Source organism: Fragaria vesca, linkage group LG6 (assembly GCF_000184155.1).
Source record: "Fragaria vesca subsp. vesca linkage group LG6, FraVesHawaii_1.0, whole genome shotgun sequence".
Taxonomy (NCBI): Eukaryota; Viridiplantae; Streptophyta; class Magnoliopsida; order Rosales; family Rosaceae; genus Fragaria; species Fragaria vesca.
In genome coordinates, this window is record NC_020496.1 from 31,638,829 (window position 1) to 31,650,833 (window position 12,005).

Consider the following 12,005-nt stretch of genomic DNA (forward strand, 5'->3'; position numbering starts at 1 on the left):
CCAACTGCGTGCTCTGAATGAGCCTCTTGAACTCTAAACATGTGCCTCACCAAAAGAAGATGAAAAGGCCAGTAGTGACACAAAGTCGTGTCTTTTTTTTTGTTTTGTTACATATATAGTTTCCTTTCCCACCCAACTTCACTACATAAGGGATAAAAGTTCATGTCTGTTACTGAACAAAATAAGTCCCAAAATTGAATGCAATCAGCGTATAATATCTGAATCAATTGAGGAACAGAAATCACAGTGCACAAGTTTCATCAGTTGGATATAAGTTCGAAAGAACAGAAATCACATTCAGCGAGCCGTGTTTTTATACTACTTTCTTAAAGCTGAAAACCAATCCTGCTGCAACATTAAATTGATTTAGCCAAATCAAAACTGAAATTCTGTAACATACACGCACTTACATCTGCTAGGAAGCTTAAATTAAAATACACCATGAAATACCTTCAATATCTTCGCAAAGCAAAATTGAAACTGTAACTGTGTGCTTTCTTATTCACTCACCCTAGAATGATATCTATATATTCTCTTATCATTTGCTGGGGGTCTGCCCCATGTAATTCTGATTTAAACTTCTATGCAGAATATGGTATTCTTAGGGCCATTCTCTGAGCAAGCCAAGGCCTTTGGGGGTCTGGGTCGATGTAAGAATGCTGGAGGAACTGGTCTGCTTCCTCATCTACCAGTTCTCTAGCCCATGTCACTCGATTTGATGGGCAACTACCCGGTCCAAAACACCTGCAATATTGGTTCAATAATGCAACTTTATCAAATTCTACTCCAAGTCCTCGCTTGGAGAGCAATGTTTCAACGAAAACAATAACCAGAACTTCCAAGATATTTTTCTACATCCAAGTTCAGATTTTGTACTTTCTCTTGAGGGCATAATATTATTTTCCACCAAAAAGAAAAGCACAAACATTTCAGTTAATATTTGTACGACAAAACAATGAACAACTCAAATATTTAGAGTAAATGTATATATTCTAAGCTCTGTTTCGTGTTATGTATGGTCTCTTCCCAACTACTCAAGTCCATTACTAAACAAGCTAGTCTAGAGTACAGAATTATCTACAATCTCACCACATGTTTGATCATGTCACGCCTGTATTTGGCTCAGACCAATAATATTCAAGGCTCTCTCAAGTTGAAGTACCATACAAACATGACATACCTGTATTCATAAAAGCAAGCACTTCTTTCATTCTCTGTTTTGCCCCAATTATGCCAGCCTACATGTTTGATGCATGCATCCATATATGTAAATGCAAAGACCACTCTTCCAAAAGGTCCCCATGGTCGTCCCAGTAATGTGTATGGAGCACCTCCATTTCCAGTTATTACACATCTGCACTAATTCAACAGATAGTTCATCAATAAAGAACAAGAAAAGAACGGTAATGATTTAAAGCAAAATAATAATAATAATAATAAAAGATTAAAAAGCAAACACCAGACAATTAACTTAGATCAGGATTTTTGCTATATAATTACTTTGCAACTAAAACACGGTATAGTGCAACTAAAGTGCTTTCAATCACTCAAGCTATTTTCTTCTCCAAACATCATCTGGATTCTGAAAACATATCTCAAGATTGCAAGTCGTAATGAAACAGAAGAAAAATCTAACTGCCCTATCAAAATACTCAAAGAGTCGATAACTTGGGGAAGAAAAAAGAAACCAAAAAAACTAGTGCCTGCATACCTTAGGAACACATATCCTGTTGTCTCCTGGGATGATTTCCTGCTTTGCGCAGTTATGAAACCTGCTGACTTGCAGTGGATATGACAATGCTCCAAAAGAGCTGTGCTATTACCAAAAATAAAGTCTACACTTCCTTCAATATAACAATCTTTCAAATACTGCTTTCCATAATGCAAGTACAGTGTATCCTGTGTCAAAATTGAAAATAAATAAATAAAAGAAATCAATTGTAGTGATTACTACACTCACTTATCATAAATGAAAGAGTCCATTGCAAGCAAGTGCACTACAGATGCAAACATCTAGGTTACCGTCATAACCAGATGTCATACGCAAAGATCCAGCAGGTAATTTTTTTTTTTTTTTTTTACAGAATAACTCTCAAATAATGGATCTCCTCCCACTCCCATAAAGAAACACTCAACTAGCGGAAGCAAATAATAAGATAAAGCAGCAAATTAAATAAAACAGACCAAGCAAGAAGAACAACAGGGTTGCCTGCAATTTGTACATAAGTGTTTCATGAAGTCTATGATCTATCCATCACTATGAAATAATGAGTATACCTGCCATCCAAGGAATCTGCAGTTATAAAAGGCACACCGATCCGCTGTTACTCTAATTGCCACAGCTTGGCCTGAACCCTACCAAAGGGAAACAGAGAAAAAGTCATATGCAATGCAGAAAAACTTATAAGGTTCAAAGCTTGAATATGATACGAGAAAAGCAGAAGGTTCTAAAGTTACTCCAGTTCACATCATCATTTCTCACACTTTCAAGTTCTCTCCATTCAGATAGAAACAATCCGCATGTTGTTAGATTTTGTAGATTTCAACCTTTTCTGCCTACACATCCAACCAGTATAAAAGAAGTGAAAAAGCTCTCTTCTTTTCAATCATAATTTCTCCATCTTTCTCTCCTGACTAAAATTCTCAAAACACACTTAAACCAAAATGAACAACTAGCAATGGAATCAAACTCAAACCAATTAACCAATCATAACCATAAACTACAAAGTACAAACTTCAAAATCCCAAAACCTTAAATGCTTAACACACCACTAAAATTAATAAAACGCAATCAAAAGAAGCATTCTTAAATCAAATGAAACCAATTTCAAACCAAGAACTGAGCTTTACCTCAGGAGAAGAATTCTCAAATGTGATATTCTCAGCAATGAAGTCCTCTCCTTCCACAATTGTACTCCCACATCCAAAAGTCCCAGTCCCAATCACCCTAGAAGCCTGCAACAAAAACCCAAAACCTCTCAACCCCAACACGTGTCACAACGCCAACTCAATAGCACCGAAACCTCACTGCCTCACCTGGTGGTGCTCGATTTTGGTGGCGGTGTTGTTCCACGTCAGCACAGTCTCCTCCGGGCGCAGACCCGCGAGTGTGATGAGGTTCTTGGTCTTGGGGACGTACACCGGCTGCCGGTAGGTGCCGGGACTGATACGAATCACAGTGCGACACGTGTTGCATAGAGGCACGGCGTCGATGGCCTCCTGTACGGTGAGATAGTCACCGGAGCCGTCCTGTGACACAGTTATTGACACATAGGCCGACATTTTGAGGGGGTTAATGTGAGTACGATGAGAAGTGGGTGTGTTGTTTATAAGTGAGTTTCTAAAAATAGGAGGTGGACTTTAGAGACTGTCTTGACTTGCATGTTAGAGTTTGGGGCGATGAGATCGATAGCGGAGATAAGACGTAGAGATAGACCTGACAGGGACCGATTTATACAGATGAGTAATGTCAATCATGGTCCTTGGAATCTTGCACTCCATTTTCATTTTCATTTTCTAAATTCTAGAAGTAAATAACTAAACAATATTCTAAACTATCAAAATTATTATAATTTCATTAGCAAATTTGATTACGAGTAATAACCATCCAATAAAAAAGAAGAGAGAGATAAGGGGAGAGAGAGAGAGAGTTGATCATTATCATATATGGGTGGTTGTAACTGGATGGTCATGGTGGTCATCAAATTTGCTGGTTGGCAAATTTGATTCTAATTTCATTTGCGATGCGTATTTATGTGTAAAACATTGGTAATTAGAAATAACATGTCATGTTATCTGGTAAAGTTGATCCATTTTATATGCTTTCTCTATAAATAGTAACGTCTACACGTAAATTTCACATATCAATGTCAATTTAGACAAAAAATTAATAATGACCCAGCGCAAATTTTGTAGGTGTTGCTTTTGTCAACACTTTCATTGTCCATAGAAATTGAAAATTCAAGAGCCGATCTCACATTCTTTTCTTCTTGTCAAAATCTGTAAACAAAAATTTGTATCATCGTTATCTTTGTAGCTGTAAATTGATGACGCATTACCACACATACTATACATCGAATTAGGATGGGGCTGACGACTTTGATTCGTATGATCCAACACTGTATGAAGGTGGATACGACATGGGATTGATTTACGGACGTCCTCTACCGCCCACGGAAGAGATATGTTATCATCACTCGGCATCTTCGGCAAATGATAACAGCTACGACTCACCAAAGTTCGAGTCATCAGACACGAAGGCATATGAAGAAAACAAGTTGAAATCTGAATACAAAAGTTATATCCGACGATCACATGAGACAAAGCTTGAAAGTTCATATGTGAAACAAGATCAAGAACAAACAAAACCACAAGAAAGCCAAGAGAGTTCTGGTGAATCTAACAAGGAGGAAGAGCGTACTCTGGCTGGTGAAGGAGCCTATGGTCGTAAGAAAGTAAGAACTGAGAACCAAAACCTTACATTAACTACTTGCATTGCAATTTAGAAATATACATTGAATGAATTTAACTGACTATTAAGTGTAATGATTACCAGAAAAACTCAAGATGGTGGCGATCCACGTCGTGTTGTAGCAGCAACGGAGCAATTCAATGACGGACGTCAACCGGAATGTCTTTGCCCCGGTGGTGTTCATTGACGACACTTGTTCAATTCGTTTTGTTATAATTTCATATCCCATGTACATTTGTTACATTATTTCCTGTTAAACTCATTGATTGTTACAAGGTACCATATCTCTCTAACACTTGTTACAAACTTGTGTTTGAGGAACCATAATGGAAAACTTGATCATCTTTGTAATGCAAAATATTCATGACCAGGAAATGTAATGATATCGGCGAATGTTAATCCCACTAACTTAGTGAGCCGTTTGTTGTTAGAGACGCTTATCCTCGATCACATCGGCATGGGCAAGACCAACCAGTAATTACCTGTATCATTTCATTACTTCGTTTTGATCTTCCAAGTTTCAAATACTTGAGTGTCTAGGTGGTTGGGGATGCACCTAGTGAGGCATTTGGTTATCTCATGTGTGACATTATTTGTATGCTCGCTATTGACTGTATGATCAAGATCAACCAAGACATAATGTAGTGTTTGTGGACATTAAGCAGTCCCCATTTGGGTTGTCGAAACAATGGAGTGTTTGTGGACATTTACTTATAATGAAAGTTATGACCCTATCTATGGAAAAATTAGAAATACAACCGTAAAAAGAATTTGTTTAAGATTTTAGAGTGTCGTGACTATCGTCAATTGAAAAGGATCTGTAGAATCTTAGTCTTAATGACACATTAATACTATGAGACTACATACATTTGAAGAAAGTATATAATATCGGCAAAGTTTTACACGTTTTGGCCGAGATACGATGTTACAACATATTGCCAATGTTGTTTTTCATTGAAATAATCTCGACCCTACATTCTCACCCTTATAAAAAAAATGATTTTTAAGAAATATCACAAGTGATATATTTTAAAATCTTGACACGATTCTTTCTTAAAATGTTTCAAATTTTAAAAATTAAATAAATTTACAATGGTATCAAGATCCGTCGATTAGAGCACTTACTAAGAGCATGATTTATTTATTTATTTAAAAAAAAACAATTTAATGTTTAATTTCGCGTCTATCTTTGCCGACATAAACATCGAGTATAGACGGTTTCCTTTTTCTATTTCTATTTCCCCTTTCCTTTTTATCGATATAATTGTATTTTTTCGGAATTATCGGTCATTACAGATCCAGATAAGCTCACCACGTGTCTTTTCACCAAAGGTCCAGCATGGCGCGGCAATACAAAATCCTCACTATAAAAATCCCTCCCCCAAAATCCCACTCCACACTGTCTCTCTCATCAATTCAACAATTTCCGATCACCCCAAAACGATGCCGTACTACTCGCACAATCGCGAAGACGAAGTCCACGACTTCGACGAGTACGATCCGACCCCCTACGGCGGCGGATACGACCAAGCCCTCACCTACGGCCGCCCCCTCGCGCCTTCCGAGGAGACTTGCTACCCCAGCTCCTCCGCCCCCGACGACCAGGACGACTACGAACGCCCCGATCTCTCCTCCTACAGAGAGCCCTCCGCCTACGCCGACGAGGCTCTCAACAACGAGTACAGCAGCTACGAGCGTCGCAAGCCGCGACCCGGATTCGGTGGAGGTGGAAGACCCGATCATGACGGCGGTGAAGGTGGAGGAGAGTATGGATCTAGGCCTGGTAGGCCGCAGTATGGATCCGCGGAGCCTCAATCGGAGTATGGATCCAGGCCCGGTCGGCCTCAGTATGGATCCGAGGAGCCTCAATCGGAGTTTGGATCCGGTTACGGGCGAAAGCCGGAGTATCAGGCGCCTGAATCGGACTTTGGATCGGGTTTCGGGCGAAAACCGGAATATCAGGCGCCCGAATCGGAGTTTGGATCGGGTTATGGGAGGAAACCGGAGTACGAAGCGCCGGAACCGGAGTTTGGATCCGGATATGGAAGGAAACCCGAGTTTGAAGGCGGGCCAGGTTATGGCCGGAAGCCGAGTTATGGAGAGGAGGAGAGCGGTGGTTCATCACCGCCGAGGAGGCCTGGGTTTGGAAGGCCTGGTGGTTATGGAGAGGAGGAGACTGAGGAGAAGCCTAGTTATGGGAGGAGTGAGTATCAGGAGCCGCCGAGGAGGCCGAGTAGCTATGAGACGCCAGAGACTGAGGAGTATGGGAGGCCTAAATATGGCAGGCCTGGCTATGAGACACCTGAGACTGAGGAGTTCGGGAGGCCGAGTTATGGAAGAGGTGAGGAGCAGGAGTACCGCAAGCCTAAGCCTAGCTATGGGCGTGGCAGTGATGATGAGGATTCTGAGCGCCGTCATCAGAGGCGTGGCAGTGATGATGAGGATTCTGAGCGTCGTCATCAGAGGCGTGGTAGTGATGATGAGGACTCTGAGCATCGTCGGGGACATGGTGGAGAGGGCTATGGCCGCAAGAAATATGTGAGAATCTCAGACTTTAAATGTCCTTTACAGTTTTTGCGCCTTCATAATGTTTGTGTTGTTAGTGTTTTGCTTTGCACATTAGTGTCTGCATTTCCTGTTCTTGATGAGTTTCCTTAGATAACTTCTGGAGTATTGGGGTGTTGAGGCGTAGAGTTAGCTCATCAGGAAATAGCTTGTTAACAGTGAATTATGTACTTAGTAGTATAGTACATTTGCAACGTCTTATATATAGACTAATGTAGCAGTTTACATCAGCGACATGTTGCCTTATATGATTCAGTTGAAGATTGTATATGACTTTATGAAGGAATTAGACCTTAGAGTTTGGTCAATGCACGTGAGTTGAATTATGATGGTTTGATCATCAATTGATGCGATTTTCTGTCAGACACATTTTCCTTTCCCTTGAGGTTTCTTGTTCCTCTGTTCTTTTTACTAGTTGAACTTGATAATAGCTGTAGGCAGTTCCAAGGAACATTTTGTTCTCAATCGTGTCTCAACAAGCTTTAAAATGACTATTGGTCTGTTATGTTTCTATGTCCTGAACAACTTTATTGTCTGGATTCTTTGGATAAATTATTCTTGAAAACCATCGAGTCTGTTGCAAATCCTCTTGGCTGCAGAATCTAATAGATGTATACAGATAAACGCAGAATGTTAGTTGGGTTTCTGGTAGAACAAATGGAAATGTCCGCTCTTTCCTTTTCCTTCATTGTAGTTCTTTTCTCTTATTTTGATCTCATTTTTTGTTTATGGCAGGGAAATGACGACTCAGATGATGATGAAGAGAAAAAGGAACGTCGCCACCACCATCGTAAGAGCTATGATGATGAATGATCAGAATACTGATCATCTTATTGATGGGATTCAGGCCATATTGAGCTCCTAAATACGGGTTGATGCGTGTTTGGATTATATTACGACTTTGCATTCCTTTAAGTGGCTTTATGTTACATGTTTGGATTCCTTTGAGTGACTTTATGTTACATGTGTGAGTTTCTAAACTCTCTCTAAGGCATTTGCCTGTTCAAACTCAAGTATGTGTGTTTTGTTTCGAAATAAAATCCCAGACCTCTGGGGAGTGTCCTTTATCATATGCAATTATTTTAGATAAGATGCCCCATTGTTTCACTTGTGTTATATGGACTTGAGACATTTCCATTTATGAAGAACACAGAAGCAGAAGATATAGGACTATGATCAAGATTTTGAGGTGCCATAATTTAAACTTTATAGACTGAAGTACATAGTATGCCCAAGGATTAAAATCTCTGCGATATATCCGATATATCCTCCGATATCTCCCTTTTTCGAATGACCGATATATTTTTAGGGGTCAAAATCTTATCTTCCATCGTATCTACGATATTTTCCCGATATTTAGGAAATATCCTCAAATATCACCAATATTTAGGAAATATCTCTGACATTTATGATATTTTTGATATATCACTGACATATTAAAAAAATATCTGTAAAAAATTGAAATGTTATCCGGAAGAGAAGTAACTAATTCCCTCGAGGTGTATCCCAATGACGAGTGGTGGTCTCGACTTGAAACTGCAACTGCCAATGGAATCAACGTACAAAGGGTATTATCTGAAGAAGTTGTTGGAAACCCAGAAGATAATTTAGACAGTGATGATGCATGGGGCGGCATAGCAACTCCGGATAGTTCAGATGATGATGAAGATGGTGGAAGCGGAAAAGGTGGTGGAAATACTGGCACCGGGTTTGTATATGGACAATCTTCTACAGTTGGTGAATTGAACAATTTTTCATCTGAAGAAAATTACGATCATGTCTCCCATGATCATGGCTATAGAAGTACTAGGTATGGAGCGCAAGAGGATACCATGTATGGGATGAGGACTAGAGGTCCAAATGATGATCAAGATGTTGCTTCAGTTGCGCTAAGTTTTGATTCTATCAGTTTAGATAGTGAGACTGGAACCTCAAATGAATCCCAAGAAGGCAACAATCAATATGGCTATAATGTTTATGGCTATAATCAATGCGCGGAAGTCAGTGATTAGTCATCCAGTTTTCATCATCCTTACTATCCACTTATAAGGGAAACAGTCGGCAGCTCCAAAGACATATATAATTATCATATTCAACACTATAATTTGTACTATATGAGTCATATGTCTTGGTCTGATTATTGTACTTTTGTGGATCAGCGTGTGTCTTATGACTCTTATCAACAACCTAGATTCTCATTCTGGATGTAGATGAAGTTGATATTTGTAATATTTATATATAAATCCAATAAATTAAATATTTCAGAAAAAAAATTCTTCCCAAAATACCGATATTTTTTTCCCGGGTTTCCCCGATATATCTGAAATCTCCTTTTTTCAACGAACCGATATATCTACCGATACCGATATTTTAATCTTTGAGTATGCCCACTATCCGTATACACTCTATACCCATTTCCCCAGTATAGTACAATCGCCATACTTTGTTCTGAAACTTGGCTCTTTATCTCCATTTGGAATGGCTGACCTCTGAAGATTGACAAACACCATATGAAACTTCAACAGTTAAATGTACTTTCCCGTCCTGATGAACGTTCATCTCTACCCGGCAATAGTTCCTCTGGCTAGCAATCTTCAACTCTTCGACTCGGGCTGCATTTCATCCAGCTCTGCACTGCTATGTTTGATGACCAAGGCATCCTGAATTGCTACTCCTGTTTGAATGTTTGATTATAAAGTCTCTGAATCTTGGTCTAATTTCCTGTGTATCCTTGGTAGTCAGTTTTCCACATTAGCTGCTGAATTCATTCAATTTCCATCTTGGTCTCTAAGATCCATAACCATCAATGCAGGAGGTAGGTATGTGCAGTTCTGCGGAAGCATTTGGATGTAAGCCTTATGCTCCGACCCAACTTCTTCCGGGAGTCTTACTAGCACCATTATCCATCATTGTCTGCCTCATATCATTAGCTTCTGCCATCCTTCCTGCTGCAACATAAATATCGCGAAGGAGAATATAGTATCCACCTTCATCCGGTTTCAGCTCTATTAGCCTCTTTACAACCTTCTCACCCATATCAACATCGCCATAAGATCTACAAGCTGCAAGCAGTGTTCCCCAAACAACATCGTTACCTGGAATCGGCATGCGACTAATTAATCTGTATGCTTCCTCCAATCGCCCTGCCTTGCCTAACATATCTGCCACACACCCATAATGCTCAATGCAAGCCTCGATTCTGTACTCCCTTTGCATTCTCTCAAATAGCCTGAGCCCTTCATCCACCAACCCTTTGTGTGTATAAGCAACTAAAAGGGCCAAGAATGTGACCCCATCAGGTGGAACACCAGCACTAACCATACACTCAAACAACCCAAATGCATCATCAGCATTGCCATGGTTTGCACAAGCTGAAATCATAGAATTCCATGTAATATAGCTCTTCTGGCTCATGCTATCAAACAGTTGCCATGCTCGGTCCATGCACCCACACTTTGCATACATGTCAATCAGCGCATTGCAGAGCGAAACCATCCAAGCAAATCCATTCTCCTCAATAAACCGGTGGATGCTTATCCCGGTCTGAACATCTCCTAAATCCGTGCAGGCTGATATCACACTCACCATCGTAACCTCATCCGGCATCACTCCCTCACAATTCATCTTCCAAAACAACGTGAGCGCTTCCCTTGAACACTTAGCTTGTGAATACCCCGATATCATGGTAGTCCACGAAACAACATCCCTCTCAGGCATTTCATCAAACACCCGCCTTGCCAAATCCAACTCATTGGCCCTCACATGAGCAATAACCAAACCCGACCATGACACAACATCAGCAGCCACAGCCTCATCAAACACTCTCCTAGCCGCACTGGGAATCCCTCTCCCCGCATACAAATGAATCAACGAGTTCTGCACATACAAGTGCAAAGAAAATCCAGACTTCATCACAGCCCCATGTATCTCATCATTTCCCATGTTCACTCTCATATTCGAACGCGATTTCAGCAGAAATGTGAAGGTGAACTCATCCGGATCGACTGAGTTCAGTCTCATCTTGTTGAATAGAACCACTGAAAGCCACGGGGACCAGCTTTTGGAGTGACCCCGGATGAGGAGGTTGTAGAAGAAAGTGGTTGGTTGGAGCATTTGATCGAACAGTTGGTGGGCATAGTTTAAGTCGCCGGAGGGTGAGACCGCGGCGAAGCGGAACATCTTGCCGAGGACGACGGCGTGGTTGTGGAGATTGGAGAGGATTGCGCGGGCGTGGATTTGCTTGAGCTGTCTCATGGAGAGACAGGTCTGGGCCATGGAAGCGAGCCTGGAACTCAGGCTTGCTTGCCATTGTTGTTGCATTGCTTTGATCTCACTTGCCTAAGGCTCTTTGTAACGTTACTTGAAATTGTGAACTTATGTAGAGTAGATAACTAGGAGTAACATTGTTTTAGTTGCATATTTTTTATAAGCAGAATATACTAGAGTTAAAATATTAACGTCATCTCACGTATTAATAAAATTTAAAAATTAACATAATTACATAATCATAGCGATGATGGACAATTTCTCACTCGTCGAATGACATAATCTTTACGACATATGACAGACACAATCTTCATGTCCATTCCACCATTTCTTTTGTATGTTTTTTTTTTTAAATTAATGATTGCTTTTTTATGTTGATTCAATATGATTGCTTGGTTAAAGAAGAAAATGAATTATCTATGATTGCTTGGTTAAAGAAGAAAACGAAATTGTTACAAAAAAAAGAAGAAAATGAAATTATCCATATATATGAGGTGTTGACAATATTGAAAGTGCAAGGAAATATAGAGAAGTCAGTAGCTTGAATAACAATGAAGACTACAGATTTTGTGACAAGTTAGTTTCCTTGCTCTGTAAGAGTGGAAAGGTATATAAAGCTAGTTTCAAAAAAAACGAAGTATAAGAGTGTATTACGATCCAAAATCCTTTTCTAGCAGCTAACCTCTCTCAGTAGAATCAACCA

General features: G+C 40.0%; 3 protein-coding genes across 6 annotated transcripts; 1 reads left to right on the forward strand and 2 right to left on the reverse strand.

Annotated features, from left to right (window-relative positions):
* Positions 1-248: 248 nt before the first annotated feature.
* Positions 249-3,426, reverse strand: LOC101308696 (pectinesterase 31-like). The gene is made up of 6 exons (XM_004304228.1): positions 3,037-3,426; positions 2,851-2,955; positions 2,278-2,355; positions 1,712-1,899; positions 1,181-1,354; positions 249-744 (listed from the first exon to the last, which is right to left on the reverse strand). The coding sequence occupies exons 1-6, from the start codon at positions 3,280-3,282 to the stop codon at positions 582-584; spliced, it is 954 nt and encodes a 317-aa protein (XP_004304276.1). The 5' UTR covers positions 3,283-3,426; the 3' UTR covers positions 249-581.
* A 2,449-nt stretch (positions 3,427-5,875) lies between these two features.
* Positions 5,876-8,142, forward strand: LOC101308988 (uncharacterized protein At5g39570-like). 4 transcript variants are annotated; one of them, XM_004304230.1, is made up of 3 exons: positions 5,876-7,009; positions 7,666-7,668; positions 7,772-8,142. In XM_004304230.1, the coding sequence occupies exons 1-3, from the start codon at positions 5,915-5,917 to the stop codon at positions 7,847-7,849; spliced, it is 1,176 nt and encodes a 391-aa protein (XP_004304278.1). In that variant the 5' UTR covers positions 5,876-5,914; the 3' UTR covers positions 7,850-8,142. The 4 variants fall into 4 exon arrangements, with proteins under 4 accessions (XP_004304278.1, XP_004304279.1, XP_004304280.1 ...); XM_004304231.1 differs by lacking the exon at positions 7,666-7,668; XM_004304232.1 differs by having other exon boundaries at positions 5,876-6,852; positions 6,895-7,773.
* Positions 8,143-9,815: 1,673 nt separating this feature from the next.
* Positions 9,816-11,356, reverse strand: LOC101292923 (pentatricopeptide repeat-containing protein At1g74630-like). Its single transcript, XM_004306081.1, has one exon. The coding sequence runs from the start codon at positions 11,354-11,356 to the stop codon at positions 9,893-9,895; it is 1,464 nt and encodes a 487-aa protein (XP_004306129.1). The 3' UTR covers positions 9,816-9,892.
* Between the last annotated feature and the right edge of the window lie 649 nt (positions 11,357-12,005).

Coding starts and splice junctions, on each gene's coding strand:
- LOC101308696 (XM_004304228.1), bottom strand. CDS start 3,282: ATGTCGGCCTATGTGTCAATAACTGTGTCACAGGACGGCTCCGGTGAC. Junction 2,956..3,036: donor CCAAAATCGAGCACCACCAG/GTGAGGCAGTGA, acceptor TTTTTGTTGCAG/GCTTCTAGGGTGATTGGGAC. Junction 745..1,180: donor GCTTGCTTTTATGAATACAG/GTATGTCATGTT, acceptor CCAATATTGCAG/GTGTTTTGGACCGGGTAGTT.
- LOC101308988 (XM_004304229.1), top strand. CDS start 5,915: ATGCCGTACTACTCGCACAATCGCGAAGACGAAGTCCACGACTTCGAC.
- LOC101292923 (XM_004306081.1), bottom strand. CDS start 11,356: ATGCAACAACAATGGCAAGCAAGCCTGAGTTCCAGGCTCGCTTCCATG.